General features: G+C 44.3%; 1 protein-coding gene across 1 annotated transcript; it reads left to right on the forward strand.

The window, feature by feature from the left end:
- Nucleotides 1–12041: 12041 nt before the first annotated feature.
- Nucleotides 12042–19065, forward strand: LOC307149562 (trace amine-associated receptor 7c-like; the record flags this gene model as incomplete). Its single annotated transcript, XM_079855936.1, has 2 exons — nucleotides 12042–12713; nucleotides 18742–19065. 2 exons carry the CDS (start codon nucleotides 12042–12044, stop codon nucleotides 19063–19065), a joined length of 996 nt encoding a protein of 331 aa, XP_079712062.1.
- Between the last annotated feature and the right edge of the window lie 1537 nt (nucleotides 19066–20602).

Here is a 20602-nt window from a genome sequence, read left to right on the forward strand (position 1 = left end):
ACAGGGAACACATGGAACGAATCACCACTCCACATTTTGATTGACAGCCGTCACAACCTACTAGTGACCGTGTTTACTCCTTTACTTTCAACCATTGGATAGGATTTTAAAGACGGCTTTTGTATTTGAACTTCTGACAAAGCACTGTTAAATATAGGTGAAAAACTATGCCGCAATGCTGTGCGGTACAACGCAATGCGGGACGGGTGGTCACCCTACAGTCAATAGCCTTACGTACTCATCTGGATTGAAGCAGCAAACATTCAGTGTAAAAGTAAAAAAAAATGACATAACATTATTTAATATTTGAATCACAGCTTATATAGTGTTTTGACATCGACAACCACAACCAAAAAGTGCATTTTACCTCAGTGCATTTCACCCTACGAGTGTTCGTTCGACCTTGAAAGCAAGTTCGCGAAAGGTTGGTATCTCTATCTCGTGAACACCTTTTACACAATCACACATTAAAAAGTAGTATAAAAATATTTTAAATTATGAATATAATTTTGTCAGTGTGTTAATGTCGACCCGAGATGCGATTGCGCCTTCTTTAGAAAGTTAGTTAACTTTCTAAAGAAGGCGCAATCGCATCTCGGGTCGACATTAACACACTGACAAAATTATATTCATAATTTAAAATATTTTTATACTACTTTTTAATGTGTGATTGTGTAAAAGGTGTTCACGAGATAGAGATACCAACCTTTCGCGAACTTGCTTTCAAGGTCGAACGAACACTCGTTCTCATGGAGACGCGGTGTGCACAGTGGGGAGGGGCTGTGTGTGTGTGCGCGCGCGCGCATGTGAGAGACGCATGAGTGACAGAGACGGAGGGAGAGCAGGGAAAGGAAATGCAGCTGAACGAATACGCTGCGTGTTTTAAATAGCGTTAAAAAATGAAAGACCTTGACAAAGACGAAAACTAAGGACATTTACTCTATAATTTTATTTTATTTTAGTTAGTTTTGCCAAACACACATTACAGTTTTAGTTAGTTATCGTTTTTTTGTAATGCCTCGTTTTTATTTTTATTTCAGTTAAGACAATGTTTTTTCCCACCTAGTTTTCGTTTTTTCGTTAGTTTTCGTTAACGATTATAACCTTGGATGCAGTACACAGTTTTATTGACTAGAGCAGTATTTCTCAAACCTGTCCTGGAGACTGTGAAACATTGAACACAAAATGGTTAAAAAAGACTGGGTTCACTAAGACAGGCCTGTCCAATCCTGCTCCTGGAGGGCCACTGTCCTGCAGAGTGTCAAACGCACCTGAACCTGCTCTTCAGGATTACTAGAAACTTCCAGGCAGGTGTTTTGGAGCAGGTGGGAGCTAAATTCTGTGGGACATATAACTGTATGAGGTGGCAAGAGATGCCTTTTACCTCACTCTCAGGGTAAAAGGCACCCAGTATTGAAACAAGCACTTTAGTTTTGCATAATACAATCTACATTAACCCTCTGGGGTTGGCAAATGCGCCGGCGCGTTTTGCTAGATTTTTTTCACATAGCAGCAAAATAGACTTAAAATACTAATTTTTGGTCATTTTTGGTCATACAGACTTAAGAAGAATATGAAAAAACAAACTGTTAAATGTCTACTTTTTTATGTGTCCGCTTAAAATCGAAACAAAACATTGTGCTTTTGTAAAATAAAGAAAATAAACAGGGTGTGCTTTCTGCCTCTGCGTCTCCGTGAACTTTTTTTTCTGGTGCACGTCTCTAAACTTAAACAAAACTCAGCAAATATTATTCACCCAGGCATGAGCTATATATCTTTATAATCATTTAAGTGTGAACTTTTAAATTATCTAATTCAAAACGAAAACAAATATTCTCTGTTTATGTAATCTATATGAAAAGAGAGAGATGTCAGTCGTTTTCAAATGCAAATGATCTGAGTCAATACATGCAAACGTGTCAACGCCCACATCAACTCGATAAAACACATCAAGTTTGATCAGATTAATGTACTTTACGTCGTCCTGCGAGGCTATGAGGAATAATCCTGGGAAATTCACCTCAGAAGTGCTGGTTTAGTTTCACTTCGAAGAGCAACGGATCCAGCTGAGGATTGTAAATAGTACGTTTTTTTTCTTTGTTTTAATCGCAATATGGAATAGTGTCTGTAAACCACAAAAAGACTGTTTAAATATGAATCGCTTATCTGTGTGTGAATGAATGGCACAGATGCGCGCTGTTGTTTACTATGTTACAGACAAAATATGAAAGACAACATTTCGGATAGATTATAAAATTTTTACTGTAAAATAGACTACTGCCACATCAAATAACTTTTGTTCGCCAGTTTCTGCTCATATGTTAAATATATAGTATGTTTTGTCAAAAATAAACTCATCAATTTATTACTATAGTGTTTATTTCCAATGGAGGCTATATCAAACTAATGAATCCTTAACTTTGAAATGCACATGAAAAAATGTATACTTAAAAAAAAAAAAAAGAAATATTACACTTGAAATATTGTTAACATTTTAATTGTTGTTGATTTACATGAGAACACTTTTTAATAAAATAGCAAAAAATATATTTACAAGGTAGATGTAAAGAAATCTTAATAGGTCAATATAAGCCTTTTCATTCAATTATTATTATTATTATTATTTTTTATTAGTGACACATTTGGGGAGAGGATATATTCCAAAACTTTCTGAAAATACAGTATGAGAATTAACTGCACAATTACTAGGAAATGTTTACCTTGGCTATTATACAATTTGCATGCATCATTTTTTTTAGCAACTTTGAACCAATTCTGAAGAATGGCCCATATATCCTATTTGAACAGGATTTGTTTCCAGGTATGACTATGTACTAAAACTGTGCTTTTGACTTTCATTTATATTTGGATTTTATATATATATATAAAATCCACATATATATATTGTCCTTGCATTCTTTCTTTGTGACACACCTGAATGAAAGGCTCAATATGCAGCTCATTATGCAGGTCATTGTCTTCTCAGGTGTGAATCACAGCATTATTCATGATCATTCACGCACCCACGCATATTTTAAATATTTAAATCAATGTATTGTTTTATGTGAATGATTAGGCAGGATGATTTTCAGATCATTTTGAAGCAAAAACTCTAGGCGGCAACATCCATTAGTCAAAAGTCTTGTGGACACATATTTAGTATGTGTTTTGTGGCCTTATTTCAGAAACTTTAATTTTTAGTTTTTTCAATAACTATGCATAAACATTATTCTCTCAAAAATCCAAACATGTACCTTAGGGGTGTCCCCGACTATGGATTTTCATAGTCGAATCAGAATCGTCAAGTCTTGCCTATAGTCGACTAATAGTCGAATCATGGGGGTGGGGCTGGGGGCGGGGCTTTAACATTTCAAAGCCGCGATGTACAGAAAATCACACAAAGATATAGAAGAAAATATATAAAAACATTTTGGATCAATAAAACTAAGAAATAACATAAAAAACTCCAGAAAGGCCACACTGCAGACAGGATTTGCATTTCACATGCAAATCAAATTAAATCGGCTAAATTACCTGTGCGAGCAGGCTCCAAGTACAGCACAACATCGATGCACCGAAAAAATAAACAATTAATTTACTAAATTAAATTAGAACAGAATATACCTTTCTAATAAATAAAAATACAAAACGAAATAAATCAGAATCAAGTCACAAGATGAGCAAATGTGTGCAAAATGCCTAAAGTGCAGGAGAACATATATTCAAAACACAAGCCACAAATAGTTAGATTAGATAACCCTGACAGATCAATAAATAAAATAAAAATAAAGAAATTATTAAAATAACGATAGTAGCCAGAATTTTCAACTTTGTCTTTTTAACTGCAGAACAACAATAAATGCTAAACTGGAGTGGTAGTCTTTTTAGCTAAAAATGTTCACAGCATCCAAAAATCAAATTAGAACTGACTGAAAAGTTTTGAAATCACTTGTACCCTACCTGATCGAGAGAACAAATCCAGTCTTTCACTCTGTCTGTGTCCGTTGGAGTCTTTTGTGCGCGCGGATAAACTCGTTACCTGTATAAAAGACACCTGTCCACACATTCAATCAAACAGACTCCAACCTCTCCACAATGGCCATGGCCAGAGAGCTGTGTAAGGACATCAGGGATAAAATTGTAGACCTGCACAAGGCTGGGATGGGCTACAGGACAATAGGCAAGCAGCTTGGTGAGAAGGCAACAACTGTTGGCACAATTATTAGAAAATGGAAGAAGATCAAGATGATGGTCAATCTCCCTCTGTCTGGGGCACCATGCCAGATCTCACCTCATGGGGCATCAATGATCATGAGGAAGGTGAGGGATCAGCCCAGAACTACACGGCAGGACCTGGTCAATGACCTGAAGAGAGCTGGGACCACAGTCTCAAAGAAAACCATTAGTAACACTCTACGCCGTCATGGATTAAAATCCTGCAGCGCACGCAAGGTCCCCCTGCTCAAGCCAGCGCATGTCCAGGCCCGTCTGAAATTTGCCAATGACCATCTGGATGATCCAGAGGAGGAATGGGAGAAGGTCATGTGGTCTGATGAGACAAAAATAGAGCTTTTTGGTCTAAACTCCACTCGCCGTGTTTGGAGGAAGAAGAAGGATGAGTACAACCCCAAGAACACCATCCCAACCGTGAAGCATGGAGGTGGAAACATAATTCAAAGGGGACAGGACGACTGCACCGTATTGAGGGGAGGATGGATGGGGCCATGTATCGCGAGATCTTAGCCAACAACCTCCTTCCCTCAGTAAGAGCATTGAAGATGGGTCATGGCTGGGTCTTCCAGCATGACAACGACCCGAAACACACAGCCAGGGAAACTAAGGAGTGGCTCCGTAAGAAGCATCTCGAGGTCCTGGAGTGGCCTAGCCAGTCTCCAGACCTGAACCCAATAGAACATCTTTGGAAGGAGCTGAAAGTCCGTATTGCCCAGCGACAGCCCCGAAACCTGAAGGATCTGGAGAAGGTCTGTATGGAGGAGTGGGCCAGAATCCCTGCAGTGTGTGTAAACCTGGTCAAGAACTACAGGAAATATATGATCTCTGTAATTGCAAACAAAGGTTTCTGTACCAAAAATTAAGTTCTGCTTTTCTGATGTATCAAATACGTATGTCATGCAATAAAATGCAAATTAATTACTTAAAAATCATACAATGTGATTTTCTGGATTTTTGTTTTAGATTCCGTCACTCACAGTTGAAGAGTACCAATGATAAAAATGACAGATTTCTACATGCTTTGTAAGTGGGAAAACCTGCAAAATCAGCAGTGAATCAAATACTTGTTCTCCCCACTGTACGTCTCCGCCTAAGGGCAGGTTATACTCGCTTTCTGCTCCTGAAAGGAAGGCCATGGAGAAATATATTTCTGATTCTCTTGCAGCCAAGATCATCCACCCTTCTTCCTCTACTGTTGGCGCGTGGTTCTTCTTCGTGGATAAGAAGGATGGTTCTTTGCGACCTTGTATTGACTATCAGGGGTTGAATAACATTATGGCAATGAATTCGTATCCTTTGCCGTTGATGTCTTCGGCCTTCGAGCGGTTGCAGGGGACTTCCTTTTTCACAAAGTTGGATCTCCGTAAAGCTTATCATTTGGTATGCATCAGGGAGGGGGATGAATGGAAGACCGCCTTTAATACCCCCAGGAGGCATTTTGAATATATGGTCATGCCGTTTGGGCTGTGTTGTTTCATGAACAATCTTTCCCTTTCTTGGGGTTCATCGTCTCGTCCGAGGGGGTGCGCATGGATACCGACAAGATTCCGGCTGTTGTGGATTGGCCAACCCCAGACTCCCGCAAGGCCCTGCAGAGGTTTCAGAGCTTTGGCAATTTTTACCGGTGGTTCATTTGTAATTACAGCCAATTTTATTCCTATTGTTTGTCACCTCCAGAACGTAACTACGATATTGGTAACAGAGAGTTGCTGGCAGTCAAGCTGGCGTTGGAGGAGTGGTGTCATTGTTTGGAAGACTCGGGGGAGCCTCTCGTCGTCTGGACTGATCACAAGAACCTTGAGTACATTAGATCTGCAAAACGCTTGAACTCTAGGAAGGCTCGGTGGGTGCTTTTTTTCAGTAGTTTTGATTTTTCTATCTCATACTGTCTGGGCTCTAAAAACATCAAGCCTGATGCTTTGTTTCACATTTTTGATCGTTACGAGCATCCATCCTCTCCCGATTCCATCGTGCTGTCACGTGGGAGATCGAATCGAAGGTCCGCAATGCTTACAAGGGGTAACGCCTCCGTCCAGTTGCCCACCAAGTCGTTTGTTTTGCCTGAGAATTTGCGGTCCAATGTTATCTGCTGGGGTTCCAAGATCGCTTGTCATTCAGGAGTTAATCCTACCATTTTTCTGGTTAAGAAGCGGTTCTGGTGGCAGTCTGTGGCATTCATAATTTTGTTTTGGCCTGCTCAGGTTGTGTTGTCGATAAGACTTCCAATCAGCCCCCGGCGGGCCTCCTTCAGCCGCTGTCTGTCCCTTCAAGACCTTGGTCCCACATTGCGCTAGATTTCGTTACAGGCCTTCCACGTCCCAGTGCAACACGGTAGATTTAACAGTGGTGGACCGGTTCTCGAAGGTGGCCCATTTTATTTCCCTGCCTAAATTGCTCTACTTCAGGTGCGAGCACGCACTTAGGCCCAGGCTGATCGCCACCTTCAAAGCCTCCTGAATACATAGTTGGTCAAAAAGTGTGACTTTTTAATCAGAACATTCCTCTCCGCACCTTTTGTAATAAGCTTGTTCCCAAATGTATTTTCCCGTTCACTGTAACTGAAGTCCTTAGTCCAGTGGCAGTATGCCTCAATCTTACTCTGGTGTACAGGAGAATTCATTCGTTTTTTTTAATGCACCTAAAATAAAACCCGTTTTTTGTTCACCTATTAACCACACATCCCGACAACCGCATCTCGTATTTGGGGAACCTGTCTCTTTAGTCAAACATATTCTGGACTTGAGGCAGAAGGGATACGGATTCCAGTACTTGGTGGACTGGGAGGGTTATGGTCCGGAGGAGAGAAGTTGGGTTCCTGCAAGAGACGTATTGGATCACTCCTTGATCGATGATTACATTCGACAGGTAAGTTCTCATGGGAGCACCAGGAGGCACTCCTAGGAGGAGGGGTACTGTCAGGGTTTGCAGGTCTGTGGCTTCTTACTTGTCTTCTGTGATTGTGTGTGTTTGTCACCTGCGTTGCTGGGAAACCCATGATCGCTGATTAGTGATCAGGCTCACCTGCTTCTCATCAGCCTCGCTACATCTTGGGCCTCTGTTTGTTCATTCCGTGTCGGATCGTTGTTTTGCTCACTACTCGTTCTCTCTGCAGTGTCTCCTGTCTCTTCTGTGTCCTGTGCTCCAGTTCCACTTCCTGCCTGTTTCCTGGATTATTTGAACCTTCCTTGTGCACTTCTCTCACTGGACTTCTGCCTTGGATATTCTGTCATCGTCTGCCAATTGTAGTCCTTGCGTTGCCAAGGTTCATCATCTTCATCCACGACTTTCTGGCCATTGCACTGTTTATTTCAAGTTCTTTCTGAAATTAACTGTTTTATTGCACTTGCAATTGAATCCTGAGTCATTTACCTGACACAGTGTTTCCAATTGGTCTTATAGATGAACTGCCTGTACTGCTCTGAGGCATGGAGCTACTATGTCAAGTTTACCAGAATAGTAATGAATTGGACGTAAACTGCCCACATGATCTTGCATTAGACATGCAGTCATAAAGCCCAGGTGTTCATGGACATAAAGCACAAAGGGTCTATCAGATTGAGCAATTCCCAATGCTGGTGCTTGACATAGTGCTCTTTTCAAATCATTGAATGCTTTGAGGTGAAGTTCTTCCATACAAACAATATCTGAATCTTTACCATGGCCTTTCAACAAGTCATAGAGAGGCTGAGCAATCGAGGCATATTCTTCAATCCACGGTCTACAGTAACCTGCTGTTCCTAAAAATGTTTTAATGGTAGTAGGCGGAGGTATGGCTTTGACTGAAGCCGTTCGATCCTGTGTAATAGATCTATTTCCTGCACCAATTGTTTGACCCAGAAATGTGACTTGCTTTTTAGCCATTTGAGCTTTGTGAAATCTGCATTTGTGTCCTTTTTTATGCAAATAGTCCAACAATGATGCCAATTCAGTTTGATGTACCTCGTGGTCTGTTGAGGCAATCAAAATATCATCGACATATTCGATCATAGTGGACTGTTTTACTGGACATTCTGGGTCACACAAATCACGTCTGACAGCCTGATGGTATATGGTCGGGGAGTTTTGAAATCCCTGAGCCAATCGGGTCCACTGATATTGTTCATGGTCAACTGTGAAAGCTAACCATGGCTGGCTGTCAGAGTGCAATGGTACAGAAAAGAATCCATTAGACATATCAATTACTGAAAAAATCTTACAATCTAATGGTAAGCCATTACAGATTGTAGATGGATCTGCCACTAGCGGGGTGATTTTATCAATGTTTTTATTGGCTACTCTGTAGTCTATGGTGAGTCTCCATGTCCCATTGGATTTCTTGATGGGCCATATGGGTGAGTTACAGGGACTGTTGGTTTTAACTAGCACTCCTTGCGTCAGCAGCTTTTCTACAATAGGTTTGATTCCCTGTATGGCTTCCTTACTGATCGGATGCTGTTTGGTAACCGGGGGTGGAGTTCCTGTCAATTTGACTGGTTCTACACCTGTCAATAAACCACAATCATCCTTGTCATTAGCCCAAATTGGATGATTCAGTAAGAAAGCATACTCTGGAGGGATTGCATTATTGGTAGAAATGTGTGCTGAGGAAATTTTAATGCTAGCAGATTCTGAGGACATGTCTAAAGTTAGATGTACTTGTCTCAGAAGATTCATGCCTAAAATTGCACCTGTATTCAATGGAGCACATAGCAATTTTGTCATCAGAGTTTTCGGGCCAAATTGTACCTCTATGGGCGGGGTTTCATACAAAACAGAATCTTCACCTATTACGCCAGTTAAAGAAAGTTTGGTTTTCTTGTACGGGATGTCTAAACCTTTAGCCAATTTTGTAGGAATTATCGTAATCTCTGCACCTGTATCAAGCAAAAAGTCAATCTCTCTTTCTTTTATGCTACCTTTCACAAAAATTCTTTTGTCATTATGATGGATTACAGGGGAAAGGTAGCTACTCACAGCCCCAACAATTAGTTTTTTTCCTGTTCTTTTTGTGCTCTTAGAAGAGCCTGCGCGAGCTGTCCTAAAGTTTCAGTGGACATTGGCTGAACTACGTCCGGGTTGTAGGCAGGTTGAGAAGGAGCAGAATTATGCATTCTATTTCTTTTATTATCTTGCAACTTCTTCATACATTCTTTCTCCCAATGTCCTAGTTTTCCACAGTAGTGGCATGTACTTTCTTTTTTAGTCCATCTATTGTCTTGTTTCATTGGGTTAAACGTAGCTGCTGCTATTCTCACTTGGGTTTTAACATCAGCATCTCTTTCCCATGTAGCTAACCTGTCTAGGTTACTTCTGAGAGTTCCGTTAGCCCACGTAACATGTAGGAATGGCAAGGCTGATCTGTACTCAGCTATAAGACCATCTGCCCAAATTCGGCTTAGAGCTCCTCTATCATCTAGTACACTTTCAGAATCCTCCACTATTCCACTGTACGTTGCAGCTGCCTGAGAAAATCTTTCAGTGTATTCACTTATAGTCTCTCCTTTCTTTTGTACACATCTAGTAACTTTCGACCAATCTATTTTGGGTCCTAAGAGATTCTTTAGGATTTTCAAAACACCTTCTCTCAAATCGCCTTTACTGACATGTTGCAATTCGGAAGTTACAGCAGACTCAAAACTGTTGAATTCAGATTCAGTTAGAATTTGTGACATCAGCTGTGTAACTTCTGGCAACGACATGTCGTAAAGACGCATTTTACTTATCAATGCTCTTCTAAATTCAGAAAATTCTGTGCGTGCTGAGGGTAAACTCTGGGATAGTCTCTCGATATCTTTGGGTCCTAGCGCTTTGGCAACAGTTTGTACTTGGACAACAGAAGAGTTGAGAGGAACACTTTCAGTTCCCTCAATTCCCTGAGACCTTCTCCTAGCGCCACACACCTTCACTGAATCTACTGGCTTATCAGTTACTGATTGGATGGCTACATCTGTTTCAAAAAAAGCTTGTAAGTCAGGGTAAATGTTATCTGGCTGACTAACTTCTACATCAGTTTTTTCTATAGCTTTGTTGCGGCTCAATTTCTTAGTCAACGAAGATATTCTAGCACGTAGCTCATTTACCTGTTTCTCTAGCTCTGAGTTGCGCTTAGACTGTTCTGTAGCTTTTGCTAAAACAAATTCTCTGTGACAACAAATAATGCCCTTCATATGGTTTTTGCGGTTGCTTGCTCCAAGCACCTTTTTACACTCATCTACTGACCAAGTTTTGTCTGGGTGAATTTCATATTTCTGAGTTAGTTCCTGTCTAACTTTTTCAGTGACTATTAGGTCCATTTGTTCTCTTAACATATTTTTGAATTCACTTTCTGACCACGATGGAGTCGCAAAGCCACCTTTTTCCGATGTGGGGATCAGTCTGGCATTTTTTCTAAACATTTCTGTGAGTTTTCTTTGTTACCACACAATAAAAAAAAAAAACTAAAACTTCTCTAGGGTACACTTGTTAACACATCAGCTATTGTTAACTTTCCAAATGACCAACACTTCACACTTAACCTCCCTGCCTACAAAAAAACAGAGGATAAACCAAAATATTAGCAATTTACGCTAAAATCTTCCCTGCCTACAAAAACAGAGGATCAACCGAAATAACTAGCACGTAAAGCTAATTCTTCTCTGCCTAAAGCAAAGGGTACACAATATTAACCTGTAATGTTAATCTTCCCTGACGGGCAGAGGGTATCTTTCATCTCTAAAACAACTTTTTTTAGAGGATAACTTAGTTAACAAAACCCTGCAGCTGTCTGTTAACTCTTCTCTGAACGGCGCAGAGGAAAAAACACATATACTGGTCTGTAGCGGTCCTTTGAATGGAGTGAAACTCACCAACCCTTGGTTGTAAAGGAAGATTCTGGAACTCAGTCAGGCTTTGAGATCTTTGAGCTTGAAGTTTCAATCTGGAGGAAGCTGGAAAAATTCAGTCTGGTAATCTTTGTTTAGCTGGAAGTTTTGCTCTGGATTCCAAAAGATGCAGTCTGGAAAGCAGATATTTTGTTGAGCTTGCTGTTTCAATCTGGATTCAGGTCTTTGAGCTTGAAGTTCTTTGAGTTTCCTTTTTCTCCATCCGGGTTCACGGCACCAAGTTGTTGTGAACTTAGAATTGAAAGACCAGGAGACTTGGTTGTTTCTTCAGCAGGATTCTTTATTGAGAACACGATCTGTCGGTAGCTGCAGTCACCAAGTCTGAATCAGTGAGATGTTCTCTTACAGTTTATATACATTTAGGGGCAGGAACCAAAACTTTGTGATGAGACAGGTTTCGGAACCTGTTTGGGACTGAGAGTGCTGCCCACCCTAATTCACTCAGCATATCCATTCAAATGCTGAGACCTGAGAACAGGACTGACAGGACTCTCTTGCTAAAACACAAACTCCAAGAGTTTCAGTAAATCAGGACTGACCAAAGTCTTTTGCTAAAAAAACTCTGATAATAATAATTTATACCTAACCTTAACATGCTAAATTCAATGTAAACCTAAATTAAACATTTTAATAAATTTGGAATCCCACAACTGGGATAAATATTTACAATAAAATTCACTTAACTTCCATATTTAATTGGTATTATGTATATAACCATATAAAAGCTTTCAAGGACCAGTTTTTTTATGAAAGGTTTTTTAGAATATAGATCAGATTAGATCTGATAGGTCTATGAATATTGTAGTAGTGGGTTGGTTGATAGCTGAATATTCAAACATCATGGTAAAATGAGGTGGTTGCTGAGCTTCCATAAGTATAAAACTGAGTCATAATAGTGGCAAGCATCTTCACACAGAGTCTACTCTCCAAGTTATATCTATCATGGAAATGCCTAACTGGGGATTGACAAACATGAGCAATGAAACAATCCAATACTGCTTTCCAAACAACAATTTGTCTTGTACCAGAAGTATCCGACCTGAAGCAGAGTACATTATTGTGTACATTTTCATCGCTGTAACATCGGTGTTCACCGTGTTTCTGAACCTGTTGGTGATCATCTCCATCTCGCACTTCAAGCAGCTCCACACTCCCACCAATGTGCTGATCTTCTCTCTGGCAGTGGCTGATCTGATCACAGGACTGATTCTCATGCCAGTGCAGGGAATGAAACTGATTGAGCCATGCTGGTACTTTGGAGAAATATTTTGCTCAATATTTCTTCTTATTCTTTATGTGGTTGTCACAGCATCTCTTGGTAATATGATTATTATTTCTGTGGATCGATACATTGCTGTGAATGACCCTTTGCGATATCCAATAAGAGTCAGTAATAACAGAGCTATTGTTTCTATTGTTGTAAACTGGTTATTCTCCTTCATATATAACTTTTATCTGTTGTATGAGTTTGTAATGTATCCAGAGATGAACTACACATGTATTGGAGAATGCATTATTTCTGTTAAGTTGGAAAATATAATACTAGATTCCATTGTTTGTTTAGTGGCTCCTTGTTGTATAATTATTCCTTTATATGTGAAAATCTGCTTTGTAGCAAACGTCTCGGTTACGGATGTAACCCTCGTTCCCTGAGTAGGGAACGGAGACGTTACGTCGGATGACGACGATTGGGGTTTCGCTTAGAAAGCCTCTCACCTTCGAGTATATAAAACGAGCCAATGGCAATGAAATGCCATGGGTCTGCGGAATTTGCATAGCGTATCTCCGCCCACCGCAGGGGGTATATAAGGAAGTACGCTGCAATATGCAGATATGTCTTCACTGAGGAGCCGAGACTGAACTCAGGCGTTTTTCAGCGATACAGCGGAAGTGGCAGGAAGACGTAACGTCTCCGTTCCCTACTCAGGGAACGAGGGTTACATCCGTAACCGAGACGTTCCCTTTCGTGGTCACTCCGAGTTACGTCGGATGACGACGATTGGGGTTCCAGTCTAATCACGCCACCTCGGCTGTCATCCAGTGCCCTGCGTAAGTCTGAGCTCCCTGTTGTGAGACTAGCACGAACGAAGGAGTCCTACTTAACACAGGAATACCAAGGTACACTGGGAAGCATATCTCAGGAGAAATATGCAATTATGCCCAACCATTAAGGGGGGGACTTGAGAGACACATATGACCCAGAGGGATGCATATGGGGTATCACTGAGGTGTCCAGCCGCAGGTGGAATATTTAAACCCCAGGGGTGGCAAGGTGGCTTGCCAAGGGAAAGACACACGCTCAAAAGAGACTTACAGTGGAATACACATGTGGGGGTCGCCCAAAGGGGGGACCATGCACATGGAGGCACCTAGTCAAGCGCAAAAGCTGTGTTATGGCAGATTGGCATAACTCAGGCGTTGATGTAACCAGTGCTGGAGGAAACTCAGAGCTTATCAGACTCACCTGAGAAGATGATCGCACGTATCCCGTCCGTGGAGAGGAATGGCGAGCAAGCGAAGACACCTGAGCAGAATCTAGTACCGGCTGGTTGAAGCGAGTACATGGGAAGAAACTGGCTCTACTCGGAGATTATAGAATCTCGCGAATGTGTTGGGTGTCGCCCAGCCTGCAGCTCTACAAATGTCTGTTAGCGAGGCGCCATGCGCTAGAGCCCAAGAGGAAGCCACACTACGAGTCGAGTGAGCTTTCACACCAAGGGGGCATTGACGACCTTGCTGCTGGTATGCCAAAGCAATGGTATCCACTATCCAGTGAGATAACCTTTGCTTTGAGAGAGCCTTTCCCTTCAGCTTCCCACCATAACAGACAAAGAGCTGGTCTGAGGTCCTGAAACACCGCGTTCTGTCCACGTAAGCACGAAGGGCGCGTACTGGACAGAGCAGTGCCAAGGCTGGGTCTGCCTCCTCCAAGGGCAGCGCTTGCAGGTTCACTACCTGGTCTCGAAAGGGTGTGGTAGGAACCTTGGGCACGTATCCAAGCCGGGGTCTCAGGATCACGTGAGAGTTAGCCGGTCCGAATTCCAGGCACGCTTCGTCAACCGAAAATGCCTGCAGGTCCCCTACCCTCTTGATGGAGGCCAATGCAACCAGGAGCGCTGTCTTCATAGACAGGAACTTAAGCTCTGCTGATTGCAAAGGCTCAAATGGAGCACTCTGCAGGGCAGTTAGAACCACTGAGAGGTCCCAAGAGGGTACGAGGGGAGGACGAGGAGGATTCAGTCTTCTCGCTCCCCTCAGGAACCTGACGATCAGGTCGTGCTTCCCCAGAGACTTACCATCAACTGCTTTGTGATGTGCGGCAATGGCGGCAACATACACTTTCAGGGTGGAGGGAGACAGCCTTCGCTCCAACCCTTCTTGCAGGAAGGAAAGCACGACACTGATGGGGCAATTCGTGGGTTCTTGATGTTTAGAAGAACACCAGTTGACAAAGAGGTTCCACTTCAACGCATAGGCATGTCTCGTGGACGATGCTCTAGCGGAAGTGATGGTAGCCACCACCGCTGGTGGTAGGGTACTCAAACCTGCCTCGTCCCGTCCAGGAGCCACACGTGGAGGTTCCAAAGATCGGGACGAGGGTGCCAAAGGGTGCCCCGTCCCTGAGAAAGGAGGTCCTTCCTCAGGGGAATTGGCCAGGGAGGTGCTGTCGCGAGAAGTACTAGTTTGGAGAACCAGGTCCGGTTGTGCCAATACGGGGCAACCAAAATGACCTGCTCCTCGTCCTCCCTGATCTTGCGCAAGGTCTGCGCAAGAAGGCTCACTGGGGGAAACGCATACTTGCGTAGGCCCCGCGGCCAGCTGTGCGCCAGTGCATCCGTGCCGAGCGTGCCCTCGGTCAGGGAATAATACAGGTCGCAGTGGGACGAGTCGTGGGAGGCAAACAGATCTACCTGTGCGTCGCCGAACTGATCCCAAATCAGCTGGACCGTCTGGGGATGGAGTCACCATTCTCCAGCGAGAGGCCGAACTCGAGACAGCTCGTCGGCCGCCTGGTTCAGGTGTCCTGGGATATAAATGGCTCGAAGCGACCTCAGATGCTTCTGACTCCATATGAGGAGGTGGCGAGCGAGTTGCGACATACGGCGTGAGCGTAGACCACCCTGATGGTTGATGTACGCTACTGTTGCGGTATTGTCTGATCGGACTAGTACGTGCTGACCCCTGAGCAGCGCATGGAAGCGGTGCAGGGCGAGACGTACAGCCAGCAACTCGAGGCAATTGACATGCCAAAGGCGCTGGGGTCCTGTCCAGGAGCCCGCGGCAGCATGACCATTGCACATGGCGCCCCAGCCCGTGGTGGAGGCATCTGTTGATACAACAACATGCCGGGAAACTCGTTCTAAGGGCACTCCGGCCCGTAGAAAAATGAGGTTCGTCCACGGGGTGAAGGTCTGACGGCAGGCTGGAGTCACTGGGACTCGGAGCGTGCCGTGTTGCCATGCCCACCTCGGGACTCGATCGCGAAGCCAAAGCTGAAGCGGTCTCATATGAAGCAATCCCAGCGGCGTTACTGCGGCTGCGGATGCCATATGCCCCAGGAGCCTCTGAAAAAATTTCAGTGGAACCGCACTCTTGCCCTCGAACTGACGAAGACAAGTCAGCAGTGACTCGCTCGTAAGTCGACCGAGTCGATCTCCATACCGAGAAAAGAGATCCTCTGCACGGGGCAGAGTTTGCTCTTCTCCCAGTTGACCCGAAGGCCCAGACGAGCTAGGTGCCGGAGCACTAGGTCCCTGTGTTCGCAAACCTGGTCTCGAGAGTGAGCTAGGATTAGCCAGTCGTCGAGATAGTTCAGGATGCGAACCCCGTGTTCCCGGAGGGGAACAAGGGCTGCCTCGACGACCTTCGTGAAGACGCGAGGAGACAGGGCTAGCCCAAAAGGGAGAACCGCGTACTGGTATGCCTGCCCCTCGAAAGCAAACCGTAGAAACGGTCTGTGTCGAGGTAAAATTGAGACATGGAAGTAGGCGTCCTTCAGGTCGATCGCTGCAAACCAATCCTGCGGCCGCACACACTGGAGGATGTGTTTGGCCGTTAGCATCTTGAACGGCAGCCTGTGAAGGGAGCGGTTCAAGACGCGCAGGTCGAGGATTGGCCGTAACCCACCGGACTTCTTGGGTACAATGAAGTAAGGGCTGTAGAAGCCGGACTTCATCTCGGCTGGAGGGACAATCTCGATCGCACCCTTCGCCAGTAGGGTGGCGACCTCCGCTCTCATGACAGGGGCATTGCCACCGACCATAGTGAAGCGGACTCCCCTGAAGCGGGGAGGAGATGTCGCGAACTGAATCGCGTAGCCGAATCTGATGGTTCTCGCGACCCAGCGGGACAGTCTGGGAAGCTCTAGCCAGGCCTCCAGAAAGTGCACCAGAGGGGTCATATGAACCACAGACGCACCGTCGGTGGGGCAGCGAGGCGGAATGACCGGCACCGGCGAGGGTGGCATAGCGGCCCTGTGCGGGGGCACGGTCATTAACTGCGTGCTGCCAGAGGAGGCCAGGGGAGGGCGCGCGTCCCACGGGGGCGTGCTCTGGCAGGGGTCTGGCGACAGAGGGGGATGAGAGGAGCGTGGCCCGTGGGCGGCGCGTGCTGTCATCCACAGCCTCTTGGGGCTTGGAGGAAGGGACATCTGTTCTTGAAACAAGAATTTCCCCCCGGCCCTCCACCGGGGAAAGGAGTGGCCCTGCTACCAGCTCCTGAGAAGAACTGAGCCCTAACCCCAAGCTGCCCGTCTCAGAAGTGCTGCTTAGCATGGCGTTTAGCCGGCTAAGGGGCGGAGACAGGCGGTGCCACCCTCCTGCGACCTCCTCTGCTGTGGGCCAGTGAAGGCTCGAGGGGAGGAACGCAGAGGGGCGGTGTCGGCGGGAAGCAGGCTAAGGAGACCGCACGGACAGATGACCGTCGGTGCAGAAGGTCCTGCGCCTGCTTATAGAGTGATCGAAGACTGTTGGGCGCAATCCTCAACCACACCGCCGACTAGGCTGCCCGTCTCAAGAGTGCTGCTTAGGCTGGCGTGGCAGTCTAAGGGGCGGAGACGGGCAGCGCCGCCCTCCTGCGACTTGCTCCTGCTCAGGGCCGGTGAAGACCCGAGGGGAGCAACCGCATGGAGGGGGCCTTGGCGGGAAGCAGACTAAGGAGACCACACGGATGGATGACCATCGGTGCAGGACCCGAGTCTACTTCAGGTGGTCGAAGCCACACCGCCAAAGAGCCCAGCCCGGGACATGGGGGAGCTTAGAAAATGAACTCTCAGACACCCCCACATCAACCTGGCTAAGCCCATGTCTGGACCACACTAGTGGACATCACCTGACCCAGGATCACGCAGGTGCTGATGTCGCCTGAGCGAGGTCGGCAGTGTGCGTGGCGGAACAAACCAGGCCGGGCATGGGAGGCATAGCGTCCCAGCATAGGGGCGTGGTTAGAATTTCCGCGTTCTGCCAGGGTTGGCCAGGGAAGGACTAGCGTTCCACTGCGGCCGGTTCGACAGAACTCCCGGGACAGCACTGCATCGAAGGCGCAGGCGACACACAGCACTGCATGACCGTGCCACGATAGTGACAGGGAACATGCAGACCATGATCGCCGTGCGATCGAAAGCAGCGAAGGCGGAGGACACCCGCGGGCCACGAAAGTCACGTGGAGTCTCGCGCAGCGCAGGCGTCCTGATGCACGTCCGGGAGAAGCTTACAGCGCTCGGGGGGAGGGCGGGACCACTCCAGCTGATGCTTTCAGCTGCCCGGGAAAGCATGGCTGACAGCTCTGGATCGGTCCCGGCAACGATGGCACTCCCGTGGGAGGCAACGTAGTCGAAACTTCATTTCCAGAGGAATCAAGCCCGCCTTGTGATGCTGTGAGTGCATGGTCTGCGATGTGGAGGGGGGTGTGGCCTGAGGAATTGACTCGTCGGTTGTTGTGCCACACCAAACCCTCAGATCACCCTGGCCACCAGCCAAAGTATCCCTTCTCGAGGAAGAGATAAATTGGGGTGTGGCAGAGGGGACTCTACTCACATGGAGATCATTGAGTCTTGATCTATAAACATCGCGATGGTCATGTTCCCGCAATGAAAACATGACTCATCAACGAGCGCTGCCGAGCGTGATTAAGCCCAACACGCAAAACAGCGCTCGCGACCGTTAGGCAGATGACTCACGCACACACATCCAGAAAATACACAGGCGAACCGTCTTGAAAAAGACGTGCCGCGTGCAGCTCTTTTAGAGAGTGGAAAAGCTCAGCAGAGTGCTGAAGCGCCCAGGGAGAAACACACTCACTGTCGGCAGATTACTGCACAAATCAGCAGCAGGAAATGCGATCTCGCTGGAAAGCGCCGTCACACCAACACACTGAAGAGCCGCTCGTCTCGAAGAGATTTGAGATGACACTCAAAAGGCTTGTGGAGTGAAGTACTGAACTTGGCTCCGAAGCGAAAACATATCTGCATATTGCAGCGTACTTCCTTATATACCCCCTGCGGTGGGCGGAGATACGCTATGCAAATTCCGCAGACCCATGGCATTTCATTGCCATTGGCTCGTTTTATATACTCGAAGGTGAGAGGCTTTCTAAGCGAAACCCCAATCGTCGTCATCCGACGTAACTCGGAGTGACCACGAAAGGGAACTATCAAGCTAAGCATTTAAATTCAGTCACAGACAAAAAGGCCAAATCAGAAAAAAAGGCTACAAGAACCTTAGGGATTGTAGTACTGGTTTATCTTCTTTGCTGGATGCCATACTATTTAACTAGTCTTTCTTTGGGGCATAATGAAAATGACTCTCTTATAATTAATGTAATGTATTGGATTGTATGCATGAATTCCGGTATGAATCCACTTATATATGCAATGTTTTATCGATGGTTCAGACTGTCAGCAAAATACATTTTGACACTGAAAATATTTGGACCTTCATCGGCATACTTAAATCTGTTCCCAGAAGAGAAATGATCACTTACACTCTCATGCAAATGTAAATGAGATAATGTGTCTCCAAATCAAATAGATTTTTTTGTTAAGCACATCCTTATAGAACATTAGATGGCATGTAAAAGCTGTTTTTTGAATATGGTGTCTAACATGTATATTGTGAGCATATTTGTTAGTGTCACTGTCTGCTCCATTTGCTACATCTGAACATGAAAGCACAGCAAAATTGTAGTGGTGCTGCTTGGAAGGTAGATGTTAAAAGTAAATTTAACATTTGTCACACTAAAGTAGTTATTACAAAGATAATCTTTATTAGAAGAAAACAAGGTACAATATATTTTGATGCATGACCATGGTAACTGTGCACTTACAGTAAAACAATTGAGACAAACTTCACAACATGAGCTTAAATGATTGATGATGGGTAAGAGTTATGTTTAATCATTTTAATTATAAATATTATTAAGCTCTTAAGTTATTTTTTTTTCCTTATAAAAAAGAATGAACCCATTAACCAGTATGACGTCCAATTAGTAATACACTTATTTTGTATTTATACAGTGTTAAGCATGTCATTTAAAAAAAAGCATTTAATTCATCAAAGTTTATAATATGCATGGCATTAACGTGAAGAATGTTTAATTTCGAACTTGCAGAAATTTTCCATAAATTCTGTTTCTATTGAAATCTAGTGCATTCAGTTCCTGAATAATATAAATATATATATTTTGGAACAACATTTCAAGTTTCATTTGATAAAGTTCTGAGGGAGAAAATGTTGAGTTGACACACCAGATCATTTTCATTTTCAGCATTTTGCTCGATTTCTTTCTCACATAGCAGCAAAACAGACTTAAAATACTCATTTTTGGTAATTCTTGGTCATACAGACTTAAGAAGAATATAAAAAAATAAACTGTTAAATGTCTACTTTTTATGTGTCCACTTAGAATCGAAACAAAACATTGTGCTTTTGTAAAACTAGTGCAAAATGCCTGTGCAAAATCAGTTTTTGAGTGTGTATTTAGTAATTGTTGGTTTGATGAGATTGAATGCTCATTGTTACAATTACACAGCAAAAGTTCAGTGACATTTTTATTTGTGCATGGTAGAAAGCACATAGTGAACTCTGAGAAAACGCTATGCTTGAGCAAACAGTTTGTGAATAGGCTACTACAAATGATGCCCGTGACGTTAAGTGCACCAGAATGGAATATAATATTCAGAAGTAAACAGCATAGCTGACATATAGATTCAGTTAACATCCACAAATGAATAAGCGTGTCGATTCAGGGAGCAGAGCAAAGTGCCCGTGCAAAATCAGTTTTTGTGTGTGTTTTTAGTAATTGTTGGTTTCTTGGTAAAGAAAACACATTTTTACTCAAATTAATCCAAATGGATTTATCACGTTTTGGAACCAAACGATAATATTCAGAAGTAAACAGTGTAGCTGACAGGGTGTTTATGTCAGAATATTATTTTTAAACCACAACCTTCTTGGGGCTTCTTTGAATGATACAACCCTCTAATGTCAGAATGTTTATTTTTAAACCACAAC

Source organism: Squalius cephalus (assembly GCF_949319135.1).
Source record: "Squalius cephalus genome assembly, chromosome: 21".
NCBI classification, from domain to species: Eukaryota; Metazoa; Chordata; class Actinopteri; order Cypriniformes; family Leuciscidae; genus Squalius; species Squalius cephalus.